We start from the raw sequence: 20632 nt of genomic DNA, 5'->3' as shown, positions 1-20632 counted from the left end.
CCTGGGAAAGTAGTTTAGCATAGTCCATGTTGTTCTTGGCAAAAGGTTTCTTTCGGATTGCTTTTTCCTATTAGAGGAAAGAATTTCCCCACTGGATCAAGGTAAAAGCTTTATCCAATATGAAGTACCCCATTTGTACAATGCAAACACAAGTACCATAGAGAATATTATTGTTCTAATATTTTGAATTGTCCATAAAACTCTAAAGAAGAACAAGTCTTATTCAAAAGGAACATTTATTAAGCATTTCCTTTACAAAGTACAATCAATGTTTTGTTTAAATTTTTGGATTGTTCCTATTTCATTGTATATACACAAAAGCTTAAAAGAGGGGAGAAAATATCCTTATTTTTTGTGTTCTGTACACAAACATATTTAATAAAACTTGATCATAACACAGAGAACTTTACCTTATTAATTTGAATACCTAATATTGGAAAATTAATACCTGATTACTAACACAAAATAATGGAAGGTAACAACTTTCCCATTTGTAAGAAAATACTGTTCACAATTCATTTTTAAGCAGCTTTGTTGGATATACTGGTGCTACTCTGAATTATATCCAGCTACAAGAATCATATGCCTATTATATTATTGTAGTAATAAATTCTAATTATTAATTAAGATTTAGTTTTATTTTCATTATAGGCATGATTCTTTAAAAATACCTTTGCTGTTAGAAAGTAAGATTTGAGGAACAAGGTTTAATAATTTCTAATTAGCAGCAGTTGATAGTAAATGCAACATAAAATTTGTTTTGTCTATGATATAAGGATTTCAACTAGCAGACTCATTTATACTACTTGTTATGTGAATGCAAATGTCTGCATGTATTCTATAACTCTGAAACACAAAACAAAAAACAGATTTAAAAAAGCCATTTATTCTCATGGGTGACTATTGCGGTCAGCTAATATGAATGCACAGCTAAAATGAGTGAAAAGTAAAAATGCTGAAAAGTAGATATATACAGAGTTAAAATACAATTCTTATCCTCTTGAGATAGTGTTTCTGTTGACACTGTGTGGAAAGCAACGTCATTGTTTGATGCAAGCTAAAGCAACAATATCTGCTCCATTGTCACTGAAAGGACAAGCGAATCTGGAATGTTCAAAAACAAATGTATCTCCTGTTTCTACTCACAAGGCACATGGGAGGCATGGCACTTACTGAATCTAAGCACAAAAAATAATAATAGTTCAAGAGTAGCAGAAATAGTAAATCCTAAGTTACTTTCATTTTGATTGTCAGAAAGTCAGTCACTTGCATACGTCAATGTCCACATAAGCTCGCTGTGTTAAACATAGCTTTCCTGAGAACAGAGCTAGGATTCCTTCCTGCCTTATCATAAGTGTGCATGCTCAGAGCTATGATCACTGTCGTGGCTGTCGTCATTTGCCAGGGAGTCCCCTGTATGTTGGAGACTGGCAGCACCAATACCAGAAAGCTCTGAAGGGAGCAGAGTGCCTTTTTTGACGTTTACCAATTCTTTCTCTCGGGCTGCAGCTCCCTGTTGCCCTCCTTTTACCCGTTTCCATTTCATCCGTCTGTTCTGGAACCAAACTTTTACCTTTAATCAGAACATGCAAACAAATAAGAACACCATCAGTAAATGGCCATACATCTCTCATCAGGGGGAAAAAGCAACAGTAGGTGCTCGCTCCTTATGTTTTAAATTGCTTAAAACAGGCAATAAGCAACTTATGGTCCTAGGCTTGATGGGCCTATGATTAATTTCTGAGATATATTCAGAAGATCCACTCAGATCTCTGGTAAGAGCTATCAGTTGGTCCTTATGTCCTGTTGAAAAGAGAAAAGAAACCTTTACTTGATTTTTATCTCATCTTTACTATTGTTATAAATAATGCAAGGCAATGAACATACCTAATACTCCGTCCTCTTCCTATTTTCCCCACAACAACCTTGTTGGACTGAAAGAGATTGACTGATCCAAAGCCACCTAGCCGGTTTTTCATCTTTAGGAAAGGACTGGAACTCATGATCTCCTGGTTCGTAGGCCAGCACCTTAACCACTAGACCGAATTGTCAGAACTTGGTGTGAAAGCAATAAGAGGTACTTTTCTTCAACCAGGCTCAGCATATGGTATCCTATAAAAATGCACTGGAAGAAACTATTTAGGATAAAGTCATTCCAAATAAATGGTTATTGTTTAAAGGTTCTTGTAGGTATGTGTTTATAGTTTTCAAATGGTTTTATGGTATTGCAACTATTGTATCTACTAGGAAATATTTATAAAATTGCATGCCTATTTCATGTTAGAAGTCTAGCCAAGAATATGTTGCTTAAAACCTTAGATTGGTAACAGAAACGTGAATTTAAAATAAGCCAATCTGAATATATTTTTTTTAATTTAACTATTTTTGTGGGTTTTCATTTGTATATTTATAGTTTCCAAGTAGATGTCTGGTGTTCCAAGCATTGTATTTATTAGCAAAAAATTATAAAATACATTTGAGTCATCTGAGGATTGAAAAATCTTCCAAGATCCTATTGGGTTTTCTGCCAAAGTGAACCAACATGCCATTATTAATATTAGTTTCACCACTGTTCAGTAATTGGCTGATTAGCTCACCACTGTTATAAAGTGTTGGAGCACAGACATTCATTTGCACCCTTAAAAGCAGACAGGCTTATTAATCTTAAATATCTATTTATACTGTGGTCTTGGGATATCAAAAATATGTCATTCTTAAGGGAGAAAGGACTGGATAGAAAATTCTGCACAGTGGAAACTTGTGGAAAGGGGAAAGTTGCCATATCTTTGGCTATAGCTAATTATTCACGTTTCAGAGCTTTAAAAAAGCAACCTCAAGGACTTTTATAGCATGATGCATTGTACATTAGCTGAAGAACCACAATATTTCTGTATTCCAAAGTCATATTTTATATTCACGAAATGTATAGATCAAGAATACATTTGGAAATTAAATTAAATTCTATTAAAATGATTTTGTTTTTAATTTTAATTTTAAAGTTGAGACCTATAATGCGAGGTTGAATAATTCACTTATTTATGTTCAGTCTGCTATTGTAACTAGAAATGTCTAGAAATTGGGCATAATGATTTCAGATTAGTAAAAAGCTTCTCCACCATGCTGAGCACACATTTCTTTTATACAATTTGCCAAAGCAGGCTAGTAAAACAAATCTGGTCAAATGAGGAATGTATTTAATTGCTAACTGTTCTGATGTGAAGAAATGCTGTTATGCCAACTGTCAAAAGCTTTCATAGAAACAATGTCAAAAGATTCATAATGCTTGTTCTCTTCATGTACTTCATTTGATAGATTATACGTGTCACTTTTCACAATGAATTTCCTCTAGTAAAATGTTGATACGATGGCTAATGCCAGCCTGCATTAACTATAATGTTTGGGATGATTATGTTGATATAAAATTGGTGAATTTGGTAAACTATAGGTTAACACATACTGTATCTTGTATCTTATCAAATCATTTTTTTATTAGTTTCATTCACAAGTGAACAAACATGTTTGGAGAAGTGGGAAAACATTCGTTTGTCATTGTCTGTCTATCTCTATATGCTGTATTTACCTCATAGAAAGACACAGTTTTCTTCTCTGCACACATTTAGGCTGTGATTTAGAAGGATGGGATGGGATAGATTAGGATAGGAGATAGGAAATTATAAGATATAGGAAATGATAGGAGACAGGAGATATTAGGAGATAGGATAGGATAGGATAGGATAGGATAGGATAGGATAGGATAGGATAGGATAGGATAGGATAGGATAGGGTAGGGTAGGGTAAGGTAGGGTAGGGTAGGGTAGGGTAGGGTAAGGTAGGGTAGGGTATATATATAAGACAGGGTAGGGTAGGGTAGAGTACGGTAGGATAGGATAGATAGGATAGGATAGGATAGGATAGGATAGGATAGGATAGGATAGGATAGTGCAAAATAAATAAAGAAATACTATTGCTAATAAACAATAAGTTACTAATTCAATTGTTTCAGTTTCCTCATCTGTCCATTTTTGAAGTGTGGCAGCTGACAGACATGCTCATAGATTGCATCATGTATACATACATATATACTTACAACCATAATTGGGACTGGAACTTCCATTGCTATGTGAGGCAGTTAAGTGATATGGCTTCAATTTTACAACTTTTTTGCTGGGGTCATTAAGCAAATCACCATGGTCATTAAGTGAATTATACAATTACAAAGCCAATATGGCCTCCCTCATTGACTTTTCTTGTTGGTAACAGTAAATTATCCCAAGAAGTTGCAGCCTTAATAAAAACACAGTGGTTGCCAACCGCGTGGATTTTAATCATGTGATCATGACAATCTTAAGTGTGAGGACCAGTTAAAGTCATTTTTTCAGCACCACTATATCTTCAAAGTCACTAGTTGGTTGTTAGTTGACAACTACCTGTCCAAATCTTTCACAAGCAAATCTTTATTGGGCAAAGGAAGGACTTCAATTGGAATGTCAGCTAAATTGATAAGATGTAAAAGGTGGATATTTATTTACTGTTTTGTATGTTCCATTCTTTTGGAGTGATGTTTTATATATATGTATGTATGTATGTATGTATGTATGTATGTGTATGTATGTGTGTGTATGTATGTATATGTATATATATATATATATATATATATATATATATATATATATATATTTGTTTTCTGAGGTTTTCGCGGGTGCCTGTATGTGGATCCTTGGTTTTTCGGGTTTTTCCCCGCGTAGAACTAAAGGTGTAGGCGCAACGTTTCGATGAAATCCCATCCATCATCATCAGGCTAGTGGTTTCTGCTTCCTTCTTCTGGGAGAAGTATGTATACTTCTCCCAGAAGAAGGAAGCAGAAACCACTAGCCTGATGATGATGGATGGGATTTCGTCGAAACGTTGCGCCTACACCTTTAGTTCTACGCGGGGAAAAGCCCGAAAAACCAAGGATCCATATATATATATATATATATATATATATATATATATATATATATATATATATATATATATATATATATATATATATGAAATTAATGGCTGCTGGGGCATACATTTTTGTCCAAAATGACTTCATATGTATTTTATTCAAACTTCTCAGTCTATAAAGTATAAAGGTAAAGGTTCCCCCGCACATGCATGCTAGTCGTTTCCAACTCTAGGGGCCGGTGCTCATCTCCGTTTCAAAGCCAAAGAGCCAGCGCTTGTCCAAGGACATCTCCGTGGTCATGTAGCCGGCATGACTAGATGCCAAAGGCGCACAGAACGCTGTTACCTTCCCACTGTAGTGGTCCCTATTTTTCTACTTGCATTTTTACGTGCTTTAGAACTGCTAGGTTGGCAGAAGCTGGGACGGGTAAGAGGTGCTCACTCTGTTACGCGGCACTCGGGATTCGACCCGCCAAACTGCCGACCTTCTGATCGACAAGCTCAGCGTCCTAACCCAACTGAGCCACCACGTCCCTACCTATAAAGTATACAATGTAGCAAAAAAATCATGTTTAGCTCAAGAGAAATGAACAAATCAAGATAAAAAATTTAACTATTCTATCACTATGATATATTAAAATCTTATACCCTTATTCACCACATGTAGTCCTCAACTAAGAACCATTCATTTAGCAATTATTCAAAGTTACGATGGCTTTGGAAAAAGTGATATGACTTGCACTTATGAACATTACAACATTGCCACAGTCATATGGACAAAATTCAACACCTGGCACCTGGCATGTGTTTACAATGGTTGCAGCCTGCTGAGGTCATGTGATTACCATTTATGACCTTCTTAGCCAGCTTCCAATGGGGAGGGGGGGAAGAGGGACCACATGATTTACTTAACTGCAATGATTCATTTAACAACCATGGCAAAATGCTTGTAAAATTATGTGTGACTCACTTAGCAACATTTGCTTAGCAATGGAAATTCTAGTCCCCATTATGGTTGTATGTCAAGAATTACCTCTAATGGAAACAAAGACTAACAATACAAAAACAGCAATCTTCCATTATGTCAAAATGTAACCAACTCCCCCCCCCCAAAACTGGAGACCTTAAAATTTTATGAAACTTGACTGAAGGAAATCTAAGACACATCCTTGTAAATTTTGAATTGTATCACAAGGGAATATAAGGTCAACTTGTATTTTGCACAGCGAACTAAAAAGAATAAAAAAGGAGATGTCTGTTTAAACTAAATACTGTAGCTCTCAGATTAATCAGTTGGTAAACTTTAACCTTATTTATGTTCAGAAGTAGATGATCATAGCCTATTACTAAGACAGATGAAAGAACAGATGTGTTCAGTTTTGCAACTGGTTTGTTTTAAGGAAATATGGATTAATGTGAAAGGAAAAATAACATTCTGTATATCTGAGAAATTCAGATAGAGGGGAAAAAAGAGCCTGAAGTAGAATGTGAACATGAGGAAACTAATGTCAAATATAATCATGCATATAAAATAGCAAATGCTATTAATGTTTGTTTATTTATTTATTAACATTAGATTTATATGCCACCTATCTTGTCTAGGAGTGACTCTGGGTTTTTAATTGTACTATGGGGTGTTCTGTGTGTCCAAGCTGGTTTGTAGTGTTGGGCAAACACAGGTAGATAAAGATATTTTAACTGAATTCACTCTAATAAAACATATACGTAAAAAGGATCAAGGCAAGGACCTTCTGAGGACCCAAGGAAATGGAAGTGGGAGAACAGGTCTGGCCAAGTTTTTAATAATAGTCCTTTATGGCAATGTTCTCTAGAGGAAGAAAAATTGGGCTGGTCAGTTCTAATCAGACTTTAGTTTTCTTTCTGCTTGTAAGAATATATATCTAAGTCATTGTCTTTTTGCAGAAGAATTGCAAAGAGAATGGAAAAACAGATAAAATTGCTTGAAATATAATAGGCTAAACTGCAAAGGTCATATGTAAAAAGAGGTGTAAATTGGCAAGTATTGGTTAGTCTAAGGAAGTGAGTAAGCCTATGGGAGTCTAAGTCAATCTAAGGGAAGCTAGGTTGGCTAGCACATACAAGCAATGCCTGGAAGAATGCATAAGTTAAACCATCTGAGCTGTCTCTAAATTTAGATGTCTTTTGGCAAAATCAACAAATAGTCTGTGTAAAACAAGACAATCCCTTTCTCCCTAACTCCTTTTATTCACTTTTACTTTCATTAGACCAGGTTGTGAATAAAGTCAATTAATTTATTATTCTCTTGGCATGAGTCTTAGTACTTTCCATTTAATGAAAGAAATTTAAGGGTAAGTGCTCTAATTTAGGGACTGAATTGGCCAACCTACGCATTAGATTTCAAGGCTGACACAGAGGTTAGATTCACACAAGCTGCAAAAGCAGAGTATGATTTATTTGTGACTGATCATCATATAGGTATTGAGCCATTGACTTACTCAGCAACCTGGTTTAATAAATTCTGCTCTACTATGAAGTATACACTAAGCCAAAGGGAGAGAAGAAGACCATAGCTCAGTGACTGAACATAAGCTTTGCAAGCCTAAGATTGCAGGGTTGAACTTCAAGATCTCAAGTATCCATGTTGAAAAAGACTTTAAAGCCTTGTAAGAACTGGGTCAGGGACAGAAATGGTATAAAAATCAGTCTGAAAACTGGACCATGGCATAGGAACATTATCTGACAGACTGCCTATTTCCAATCACTTCTGAGGTTCACCTGAGGTCTTCTCAGAAACTAGTCATCCTATTGGACCAAGGAAACATACTTTCTCTGCAGCAGACCCTGCCTTATGGAATATCCTCATCCCAGAGATACCTATGACATCCTAGGGTTTTGGAAGATCTTTAGGGTCTTCCTTTTGACTCTGTTTCCAGGCCTGGAGGTTGTATCCTATAAAGCCCTTGTTATGTTTTAATGGTAGTTATTTTTAGACTGCGCTGCCACATCTGGCTTAATGGGGGCCTTATGGGCAGCCATAATAAATTTAAATCATAATAATAAACCCATGATAAAGGGAATTAGAAATGAATACTTCTTTCACACAGATCAGTAAAGCCTTTCTGCCTTCTAATAAAAAGCTGAAAAGCCACTTCCAGTATAGTCTTAATTATTAGAACAATTTTGTATATGTACTTTCAGGTCGGTGTTGATTCCTAGTGACTGCTTGGATTACTCCTTGTAATTTTCTTGGAAGATATTGAAAGTGGTCTGCCATTGCCTCCTTCTTAGGTCTAAGGAAAAATGACTTGCCCTAGCTGTGTTTGTATCTAAGACATGACTAGATTGCACAGTTTCCTGGTTTCTAGTCTGATGTCTTAACTACTATACCAAACTGGTAATTGCAAAATCCACATTTATCAAATCAAATTAAGTAATATCAAGTTATTAAGAACTGCAGAATTCTCTTAAAGATGGCAATACTTTCAGAAGTCAATTCATTCAACATGTTGAAGATAATTCCCACACTATGGAAGAACATCCTCAAACATTTTATTTATCTCTTCTTATTTGATAGAAAATGAATTCAGCCTTATCATTCAACCAGGTCTTTTAAAATGCTATTATGTTATGTATTTTTAAAATGTGTTTTAATAATTTAATTTTTTTTAAAAATTAAGCTATCAGATAGAACAGCACAGAATAAATTAAACAGTGAATTATTGTGTTTTACATTTTGTAATATGTGCTAACTCCAGCTGGCAAGCAATAATGAGATAAAATAATGGTCTTTTTACAATAATAAAAATCATTATTTTTTCTCAATCTTCTCCATTTAGAACTCAACCAAAACACAGAAACATAAACTGATATTTAAGCCAACTAGGAGGCTATCTGCATTCACTTAGCAGAAATATTTTCATAGGTTTCAACCCATTCTGCTCTGTTATTGCTATCTTTCTGTAGATTATCTCTTAAAACTTCTAACAATTATTTTTAAATTATGTTGACATCATAAAGCATCTAGACCTCTGTAAAATTGATATAGTTCAGCTTAACCACTTAAAACAGGGGTATCAAATTTCCGGCCTGCGAGCCAGACAGGTCACGTGGAAGCCACGCCCACCCCATTGCCGGCAAGGGTAAACTGTCCCGATACGTTATGTGATGTCACATGACGCCGCGAATTTGACATGTCTGGTTTAAAATATTCCATGACTGCAAGTCTTCTTGGTAAGCTTTTGGAAGTGGTTTGCTGTTTTCTGCTTTCTCAGCCTGAGAGAGAAAGAAAGTGACTGGCCCAACTGACTTAGGACCTTATGATGGGATTAAAGCTCATGGTCTCTCAGTTTCTAGTCTGGTGCTGTAACCTCTATATCAGATTGGCTGTCTCATGTTAATTATTGGTTTTAAACTGAATTTATAACGAGTGGCTTGAGCTAGTCATTTAAAATACAGGCTTTCAAATATTTTGTAAGTCTGCAATACTGCATATAATTATTTAAACCTACTAAGTTTTATCATGTCAGTAGGATCTACTTCCAGGTAGATGTTGCTTAGTTAGACTGCCAAATTCTTACATCTTACTTATTAGAGAACAAATTATATAAATCTCTTTGGAAATAAATAGGTCTGAACTCCATTTATCACTTGTACTAAATATAACATCCTGGATGTTTCATATACTATTTCCTCCAGAGATCAAATTTAGAGAGATGAAATCTGAACTTCCACTGGATTTCATGATGAGTCAATAACGGAATGGATATATTATCCTGTAACATTTCAGAAATAGGAAGGATATATGAATTCTGAGAATGAATTCTCTTAAATTCCTGTAAATCTTGTATACTTGAAATTATTAAATAGCTTCCTTGAAAATCTGGATCTCTATAAACAAGAATTATCAGAGTAAGGAAGAAATGCATTCTTTTTCTTTATTTTTAGAAAAATAAATGACTAAGGTTGTTTTGCTTTTGAAATATTTTGATCTGTTTAATTAGTCAAACCTTATACTGCACAAATCAATGTCAATTACAGTATATTCCATATTCAGATAGTCATCGACTTACAACCAAAATTGAGCCCATAATTTCTGCTGGTGAGTTAAGTGTTGTGCCCCATTTTACAACCTTTCTTGCCACGGCTGTGAAGTGAATCACTGCAGTTGTTAAGTTAGTAAAATGGTTGTTAAGTGAATCTGACTTCATCATTGACTTGGCTTGTCATAAGGGACAAAGGATGATCACATGATCCAAGAACACTGAGGTTATCATAAATCTGAGTCAGTTGCCGAGTGTCTGAATTTTGATCATGTGACCAAGGGGATGTCTTAATAGTTGTAAGTGAAAAATGGCCATGAGTCACTTGTTTCAATGCCAATATTTTTTCCAAACAAACTGTTGTAAGTCAAGGACTACCTATATTTTAGTGGAACTAAAACACAAATCTTGTAGTTGAGGACAATATAAAAAGTATATCAACATAAAAATTCTGACCACCACATTAAATAAAGTTTTGTTAGATTATATATTATTTAAATACATTTTTAGAAACTTGTTTTTCTAAAATCAGTTAGATTTTAAAGCATAATTAAAAATTATGTTAAATTATCCTCATGAATGTTTAAGTTACACTTTTTCCATTAACAAACGTGTTTCCCTAAATATTCCATCTTAAAATTAACTCTGAAATACAGAACACATGGTTTAGGTTTTGGGATTTCATCTTAAGCTTATTGTGCACCTGATGAAAAGTTCTGGAAAAACTGAATGTTTACCCACATTCTCTGTCATTTTTATTGGCAGTAATGACCCAACTATGGATTTTTCAAAGCTTTATGCCTCAAACTGTTATGTAGCTGTGCATTTGCATTTGTAGTTGCAATATGGAAAATATTTTAAGTTGTAGCCAACTTTTTATCTATTCTATGTGTCCAAATCTAGTCCAAAAGATTTCCTAATTTTCCAGACCCAATTTGATTATGTGCAACAAGTGGAAGGAAGAATTAAAATCCATTGTGTTCTAGATGCTCTTTTGCTACAATGACTATAAATATTAGTTTGTATTTGTAATCTGTTTGCAACATTTCCAGACAATAGTCCCTCTGGAATGATGTTTTAATTTTAAAACAAGAACTGTAGTTTTTCACAGAACAGCATTGACTTTTTATTTAACATTGATTTGGATTCTGCCAATGTAATTTAGAATTGTAAATAAATTTATATGTTTGTAAATTATAATAATAATAATAATAATAATAATAATAATAATAATAATAATAAGTTGGAAGGGACCTTGGAGGTCATTTAGTCCAACCCCCTGCTCAGGCAGGAAACCCTATACCATTTCAGGCAAATGGCTGTCCAGTCTCCTCTTAAAAACTTCCAGTGTTGGAGCATTCATCACTTCTGGAGGCAGATTGTTCCACTGGTTAATTGTTCTAACTGTCAGGAAGTTTCTCCTTAGTTCTAGGTTGCTTCTCTCCTTGACTAGTTTCAATCTGTTGTTTCTTGTCCTGCTTTCAGGTGCTTTGGAGAATAGCTTGACTCCCTCTTCTTTGTGGCAGCCCCTGAGATACTGGAATACTGCTATCATGTCACCCCTCACCTTTCTCTTCGTTAAACTACACATACCCAATTCCAGCAACCGTTCCTTATATGTTTTAGCCTCCATAATGGCAGGAATCTACTTTGAATAAAGCACTTTAATACCGTACGTCATTCTAAATGCAATTATATTTATACAAATAGCTTGTGAATCTGACAAAGAATCAAACCTGATACCATAATCCTATGAAAATATATTTGTTAGTCGTATTTTGTTCTAGAGTAAGAGTGAAATCAGTTTGAAATTAATTTTCAACAGTTCTTTATTTGAGTATATTTTTAATGTCATGGATATACAATCCATCTGGAATGTGTAAAGGGTTATGTCTGAAGAACTACTATGTTCTTCAGATTTCACAAATAAAACATAAAAAACCTATAATTTACAATTTTCATGATTTTCTTCTTTAACTTGATTCTGAATCCACCTAGCAATATTTTATAAAAACATCCTATACAGAAGAAGTTAGTGAAGTATCCAGTATTTTGAAAGGAAAGTATCGTAAAATCTATACACTTCTAAATTTATCAGTTTGGGAAGAGGAGACACTATTGTTGTTTATTACATTATTAATTTCTGAAGATTTATAACCTGATTCCAGCTTCAGCCTAACTAAAACTGGAAAAAAAAAGAATACGGGAGATTATGCCCAGCAGGAAGTAGCTCAAACTTCAAGCTGAGTTTTTTGTCAGATAATGAATAATTATTTAGGGAAAATCAATACATGGATTAATGTCATTATCTTTTTAAAAAATCAGAATATTCTGAGTTAAATAAATGCAAAACAAAATTTCTGGGAATAAAATCTCCAGCAATTTTAAAAAAAGAGAGAAAGATATGGTGTTCCTAGTTAAAACCTAATGAAAAAATAGACTATTGTCAGTTTGAGGTGCTACAATTATTATTCAACAAATTAGGTCATATGTTTTTAATATTTATATTAAATAGAATATAAATGTCCAAAGCAATAATTCCTATGCATCTTTTTAATTAGTTTTGTTGTTTAAATATTTTAAACAAAACAGTTTATATCATTGCATATGTCTAATATATGTGATCATATAAAATGATAAAATATTTATGATTATAAATATAAAAATCATGATTGTATATTTTCTTATCATATATGCCTTATTTTATTTTGCATATTCTATTTTGTTTTATGTAGTAAGTTTTATGTAGTGAGTATGATATAGTTGGGATCATTGATCTATAATAAATAATTTGAATTTGAAAACCAGTCATTAAAGACAAATACCCACTGAAATGGAATTGAATTATACTATTATATTATAGCTGCTTATCTTAAGCATTTAACTCTGGAAGGTGAACTTAATAGAAAGAAATATAAAACTTCTAACATGAGCTGTGGTGGCTCAGTAGTTAGAATGCACTACTGCAGGCTGCTTCTGCTGACTGCCGGTTGCCAGCAGTTTGGCAATTCAGTTCTCACCGGCTCATGGTTGACTCAGCCTTCCATCCTTCCGAGGTTGGTAAAATGAGGACCCAGATTGTTGGGGGCAGTAGGCTGACTCTATAAACCACTTAGAGGGGGCTGTAAAGAACTGTGATTCCCAGGGGGAGGGTGTTCTCTGTGAGTGTGCCCGCCCTTTGGAACGAACTGCCGATGGAGCTTTGGACTGCCCCCGACCTTCGCTCGTTTCGCTGAGATTTAAAAACTTGGTTGTTTGAATTGTCTGGCCTGGACTGAGGGATTTTAAGTTATATTAATTAAATAATTAAATTAAATTAAATTAAATTAAATTAAATTAAATTAAATTAAATTAAATAATTAATTTTAAATTTAAATTTTTAATGTTATCTTAATTGTGGGCTGTATTAATTTTATTTTATTTTATTCTCTCTTTTGTATTGTTTTTAACTTGCCCTGTGAACCGCCCTGAGTCCTTCGGGAATAGGGCGGTATATAAATTCAACTAATAAATAATAAATAAATAAATTAACAACTATCTTACTTAGCAACAGAAATTTTGGGCTCAATTGCAGTTGTAATTGGACTACTGCAGCATGGACTACAGGCTTTTGAAATTTGGAAAGAACCATGAGTCCTTTTATTATAATCACTTTTAAAATTATTTTGTGATTTACCATGCCCAGATATTAGATTATGCTTTGCTTCTATGCAGTCTATTATAAACATCATGAAAAGGTTATTAATGGATCTCATTTACTTGAAAATGTTTCAAAAGAAGTCTAAGAAACAGAAAGTCTCACTGAGATCCAACTCTTCTCTACAACCAGAACAATCAACATATTTCTACTGGTTGACATAAGAAGGCATTTCATAGGCATGGTTAAAAATTGGATGGCCCATTTGCAATTTGCAATTCTCTAAACTCCCATTTATCAGAAGCTAAGTTGAAGATGTTATTCCTTACTTTATCCCTTTAGGGAATTGGCCACCATCTCATCTTAACTTTTTTTAAAAAAAACTTTTTGTAGGTGGCTGGCATATTTCCAAAGGATACTTTGGGCTACAGGCATCAGTTTGTTTTGCTTTATTTTATTTTTCTAAGAACAATTATGGCTATGTCAGACTCCCCCAAGGCTAGTACAACATGCCAGAGAGTCTAAATGGCTAGGATTCAATTTTTATTGTAATTCAAGAATGGTAATTATTACAAATAGTAATTAGCCATTTAGGCTGATTCTGAGTATCTCATATGTGGATTCAAATCCAGCATCTTCTCTTTCCATGGTTCCCTCTGTGACATGATATCCTGGCCTTTTTTCCCCCATAGTTTTGAATGCCAGTTGCTTATTTACATTATTTGCATTTCTGATCTGGGAAAAAAATAGATAATAATGAACCCTGACAAAATGACAATTGGAGATCAGTGCTTTCTTTTGCAATGTATACCAGCTTCCTGTACCAAAGTCAAATGGGTTCCAAGACAGATGCCTGAAGATAGATCAGTGTCAGCAGGAATGTATATATAATTTTATCCCATTATTCGCATTATCTAATGCTCATTTAAAGAAATAATTCTATGAATGCAGTCATAGCATGCCTTAAGCATGAAGCTTTTTAAATTAAAGCAAAAGTTTTGTTGCGTATTTGTCATACTTAATTGAAAGAAATTGTCTAACAAAAAGAAAAATGTCAGAAATTCCTTTTTCACAAGCTCTGTCCTTCTGTACTCTACATATGTTTAGTCCCAACATTTTTAGAGTAGCACCAACAGAACTGATAATTCTGGACGATGATTACTATGCATATATATGGAAGATGCCCGAACAAAGACAGATGGGAATCTTTTTGCTTTGTCTTTAGAGAGGGCAGGAGCTGAATCTAGTAACATTTGAATGCAAATTATTCAAAACTCTACAAATTCTGCTACAGGTAGTCCTCAACTTACAACAATTTAGTGACCGTTCAAAGTTACAATGGTATTGAAAAATGTCACTTATGATGGTTTTTCAGAGTTTTGACCTTTGCAGCATCCCCACGGTCACATGAGAAAAATTCACATGCTTGGCAAATGTCCCAGGGTCATTTGATCCCCTTTTGTGACCTTCTGCTAAGCAAAGTCAATGAGGAAACCAGATTCACTCAACAACCGGGTTACTAACTTATCAACTGCAACGATTCACTTAACAACTGTGGCAAGGAAGGTCATAAAATGGGACAAAACTCATTTAAATGGGTCGCTTAACAACAGAAAGTTTGGATTCAATTATTGTCATAAATCAAGGATTACCCGGATTGAACAATAATTGCAGCTAATTTGACACAATAGTTTCCATTCCCCTAAAAGACAAAGGAGCCTTGGTGGAGCCATGGGCTGATGCCTCCTTAAGTAACACCAGCTGCCTGCAATTAGTGCAGGTTCGCATCCCACCAGGCTCAAGGTTGACTCAGCCTTCCATCCTTCCCAGGTAGGTAAAATGAGGACCCAGATTGTTGGGGGCAATAAGATGACTTTGTAATAATGCCGCTTGGGGGGGTTGTGAAAGCCCTAATAAGCAGGCATATACATAGAATGAAGGCTACTGCTAAGTTTGTAAGCCGCCCTGAGTCTTCGGAGAAGGGCGGGATATAAATGGAATTTTTAAAAAAAAACTACTTTGCACCTTACTTTCCCATCTGAGAATTCTATAGGTATACATCAAAGAAAAAATTCTGAGAAATTAAAAAAGTACTTCACATCTTAAACATTCCTCCACCACCACCTCCAGAATAATTATATAATTATTCAGCAAAATGAGAAAGAGAGAGAGAGAAAGTGAGTGAGTGAGAGAGAGGGAGGGAGAGAAGGGAGGGAGGGAGAGGGAGAAATATCTCTGCACAATACTAGCTTGGAGACTTCTTTCCTTCTCACTCACTCCCTTCCTGGAGAACGCCTACAGTTTTGATATATCTCAAATTATGCTGATGGTGCTGCAGCAGCAACATAATCAGTTATTTCTCTATAGAGTGCTGAATCACCCAAAAAAATGAATTATTGCTTTGGGGACAATACGATCATTTCACTGCCTCTTTATTTGTTGCTTCATTTCTACTTCTTCTCTCTTCCGCTCTCCCTCTCCCTCTGTGTGTGTGTGTGTGTGTGTGTGTGTGTGTGTTTGTGTGTGTGTTTGTGTTCCATAACTTTTCTATTAAAAGCCTGAGGGCAAAGCACTGAGCGCATGGTAATTATAGCCTGTCCTTGAGGTTATGATTGTTTCAGCACCCGTATAATCATGTGACCAAATTCACGTTCTTTGGAGCCCATCCACATGAATGATTCAGAGTTCAATTCCTTCCACATACCTATCTCCCTCCCATTTGTAGTCCTTTCACTGCCCTACACATTGTTACCCCAGCCACTCCACTCCAATACCTGCCATCTCTAAAAGCCCCAGCTGACCTTTGCCATTTTCTTCCACCCATGGCTGATGAGGCAAGCCTGTCCTGCCCTTGATGAGGCAGCTGCTGACAGCCTGAGGTCTTCCTGAGGAGATTTGCAATGAGGCATCAGGAAGGTCTTGTCTCACAAAAGGCCAATCAAGACTTGTCAGCAGAAAGAGGAAGCAAATGGCAAAAGTAGGGTGGCAGAAAACAGCAGGGACAAAAAAGTTCATAAGAGTGGGTGGAGAGCAGAGCAGGGAGGGGGCAGAGTGCAGAGCAGCAGGACAGTCAAGTCAGCAGCATGCAGAATGTCCAATAGGATATAGGTTTGGTGGGAGAGATAGGCAGGTGAGGGGAATTAAAATAGAGGCAGGCGTAAGTGGGGCAGAAGTGTGAGATCCTGGCATAATGACCATAACTACCAAAATTGCTATCACTATAGTCACATGGTGTTCCAACTACATTTCTATAGTAATGGAGATACCATTCCCAATTAAGGTTGTTAAGCAAGGACTATCTGTATTAATTATATCTTTCAGCTTCCTTTCTATCATTGTTCTTTTGTTGATATAATATTTTGGATTAAAGTCAATTTGTTCACTATCACATGTAATGGGCTGTAATAAATTAAATTATATGTAATAATAAATATGTTCTTTATGCTGCAAAAATATTTTTTTTGTTCTAAGATGCCTTGGGATTAATATGATTCTGTTTCATTATCATTAACATAAATAAATGGGTTTCCTTTAAAATCATCTTTTGAATTCCTCCAAAATCCTCTGAAATGATAGATTTATATAGTAGATTTATATTTGATAATATGAATCCCAGGTCAATGCTTTCATAGCCAATTTATGGCTGATTTGTGATTTGAATAAGCCACCAGCAGGTGGCTGATCTTGGCTAATTTTGAAGAAACAAAGTAAGTTCTGACTTGATTAGTACTTGAATAGGCTATAATTATAAAATGTGGGGGCTATGGATTAGAGTGGGATGGAATATAAAAATAAAGATTTCAGAAGGCAATGGAAAATCACTTCAGTATTGTAATCAGGAAAGGGATATAAATACATCCATAATCACTAAGAGTCTAGCTCAGGGGTGTCAAACTGCTGGCCCACAGGCCGGATGTGTCATGGCAAAACTATGCCCACCCCATTGCTAGCAATGGAAAAAAAGTTGTGATATGTCGAGAGACATCATGTGATATTGTGAGTTTGACACCCCTGGTCTAGCTTAATTCAAGGAACCCCACCTAAGCATAGAAACCCTAAATGCAATTTTAATTTATTGGAAACAAAACTTGAAGTCAAACGTTGGGCTTTTGACTTCAGTATTGTCTCTATTGAGGAATATCAACTCTGTAGGATCTTATATGTGGGTCTTTCCCAGATTCCAGGAGCTGATTGTTGAAACTTTCACATGCTCATAAAAACTTCCAAGACAGACCTAGTCAGAGGAAGAATTATGCTACTGTTCTGTAGCTTTGTTTTGATTAATGACTTATTGCATGAAAAGTGGACTCTCTCTTACTGATATACAATTTATTCCTAACAGAGAATGAATAGCTTAGAGGAGCACAAAAAAGAAAAATATCAGATAACTTATACCTGGTATGAGGTTAACTCTGTTTCTGTTTATTTATACTATTTCTGTTTATAACATATCTGTATTTAAACTATAGTAGCAACACAGCAATAAGCCATTAATTAAAACAAAGCTACAGAATAGTAACATCATCCTTCATCCGACTATGTCTTTCTCAGACCTTATTCCTGCAGCATGTGAAAGTAAGTTTCAGGTATGTACAAAGGTTTATATACTTAGCAAGCATCAGGCTCAGTTTTTATTAGCAACTTCAACATCAATTTTTTTCGTATTTATTTTAAATGCCAGAATTAAATGAAGTATGAGTATGGTTGAATGGGGATTACAATAGAGAGATATGATAAATGAAATAAAAGGAAACATGCTGTCATTAAGAGAAAGCAGGCAGAGTGAATAAATGGACAGTGTCTCTAGGAGAGAAAGACTAAGATAATTAATTCTCCATGCTGTTATAGTGTGCTAATTTTGGAAATATTTTTAAAGATAATTACTGTTATCCAATAGGGGTGCACATTATACAAATGTTTCATTATAATTGTATTTTATTCTGCATATTCTTATGTTTACTTGTAACTTGGTTTGATCTAGTATGAGGTAACTTACAACTCCACTTGGAACACCATTAGCTTGTTGTATATCCATACCTGTCTTTCAGTGAGATCCAGGTTCACAGCTATTTCATATCTCCGCAGCCTGGTGAGGTAGTTATGATGGGCAAACTCTGCTTCTAACTCTCTGATTTGCTCTTTGGTGAAAGCTGTTCTTTCTTTTCTTGGTTTGCTATTGACCTCAGATTTATAATTTCCCTCTTGAGAATCTGAAATAAAGACAAAATCAGGTCCAGAGTCAGGACAATTCTACAATTTATTTGAAAGGAATGATTACAGATGAAAATATTGTTATAGATTAAAACATTGTAGTAAATATTTTATTATAAAAATATATGTAATAAACATGTTTCTGATTTAAAGTCATTAAAGTTGACTGGATTATCATTCAAGACCAACTCAGTGTTGTATTACTGACATCAACACTAAAAGTCATATTAGTTACTGTTTCATTGTTTTGGTATTATTTATTTATTGTTTGATTATAAATGTGAGCTACCCTGAGTTGCTTAAATAAATACATTGAAAATAATCTGCAATAAATTCCATATCAAAATATTAATCTAGAGAGAAGCAAGGAGAACAGCAGTTCATATGTAAATTATAAGGTCATTTGACCACATTGCGCTATTAATCTTAATGGCAGAATAATGCCATTAATCCCAGGTTTTTTTAAAAAAATACTGGTCATCAATAACCATGGGCAATAGAGGGTGAACTGGAATTAAAATCAGTAAGATTAATATGCTTCATTGATTTCACTGTCCCCTTATTAAGCATAATTAAATCTAGATGTAACTCATTTGTTCAGTACAAAATGTTTTCTATGCAATAATAAGAACTTTCACAGTTATACCAAACTGCCATCCTCTCATTCTAATTGTTTATGTCATTCAAAAGGCAATATAGTCATATTTTTATAATACTTTTATGGAAAGTTCATTTAAGAAAAAAACCTTTTAAATGTTTTTAATAATTAAAGTATCATTTTATTCTTTTTTTCATGCAGTCCCCAGGAATGCACTTGTTATTTTTTTTTACCTATTATAATAATTTGCTGAGGACAGGAAAGCCTGGAGGAACGTTGTCCATAGGGTCACGATGGGTCGGACACGACTTCGCAACTAACAACAACAACAATAATTTGCTGTGCATGTTCTAATCTCATAGTACAATAGTAATTACAGTCTTATACTGTAAACAAATATTCATACTGAATCAATTATGTAAAATTGTATCTTATATAAGATCCATTTTCCATATCAATTTAAGGGTGCCTTTGATTATTTGATCCCTATTTCTGTTCTTTGAATTTTTTTGCATTTGGTTACTTAATAAATACCACTTCTATGAAAAAGTTAAGAACATACTGATTAGTCTTTATAGCATATTGTTAATTTATGGAAGTTATATCAATATAGGAAGTCATCCCATACAACATGCTTTTAAATCAAACTATGATTCAGTTATCAGATTTCTTTGTCCTCCCTATCCCCAATTTTATAGCTATTTGTTTCTAATCTTGGCTATGCTATCTGGTGTAAATCCAAAATTAGCTAGTGTTCCACAAGAGAATCACTGGTCAACTTTTGGCTTCATCAACCATCTTAAAAATGTCACAGATAAATTCACACTTCGGCTGATGATTTAAATAGAAACTGCTTCAGCTTCCAAAAAGATAGTCTCATAAGCAGAATCTTTATGACACTGAAGGATACAACATCGGCATTCTGCAGATTATCTTGTTCTGCCACAAAATGTTTACTGACTGCAACTTCTTTTAAGCTGTAAAAGACTTGGATCCATGTTAAACAGCATTCTTTAGAGAAACAGTGAAAAAAATAATAGTTTTAAAAGATATTTTTGTGATAATCTAATCATTATTGGTACTAGTGTAGTGGCCATTGAGAAAATATTTTATGGAAAACCCACAGGTCCATTTATTTATTTAAAAGCACACATTTAAAAAAGAACTGTGTACTTACCTGTAACCGTAGTTTAAACTGGTTATCTGAATTCACACCCATGACATATATAC

At 34.6% G+C, this 20632-nt stretch overlaps 1 protein-coding gene across 1 annotated transcript in view; it reads right to left on the bottom strand.

The window, feature by feature from the left end:
* Window positions 1-302: 302 nt before the first annotated feature.
* Window positions 303-20632, bottom strand: part of MEOX2 (mesenchyme homeobox 2) — a 60265-nt gene continuing 39935 nt past the window's right edge. The window contains exons 2-3 of the mRNA XM_083377210.1: window positions 18631-18803; window positions 303-1573 (exon numbers count right to left, since the gene is read on the bottom strand). Coding sequence (XP_083233336.1) covers window positions 1349-1573; window positions 18631-18803 — 398 coding nt within the window. The 3' untranslated portion in view covers window positions 303-1348. The remainder of the gene's footprint in view (window positions 1574-18630; window positions 18804-20632) is intronic.

Source organism: Vipera ursinii (assembly GCF_947247035.1).
Source record: "Vipera ursinii genome assembly, chromosome: Z".
Taxonomy (NCBI): Eukaryota; Metazoa; Chordata; class Lepidosauria; order Squamata; family Viperidae; genus Vipera; species Vipera ursinii.
The sequence above is the reverse complement of the archived record's forward strand: the minus strand, read 5'-3'. Positions and strand labels throughout refer to the sequence as shown.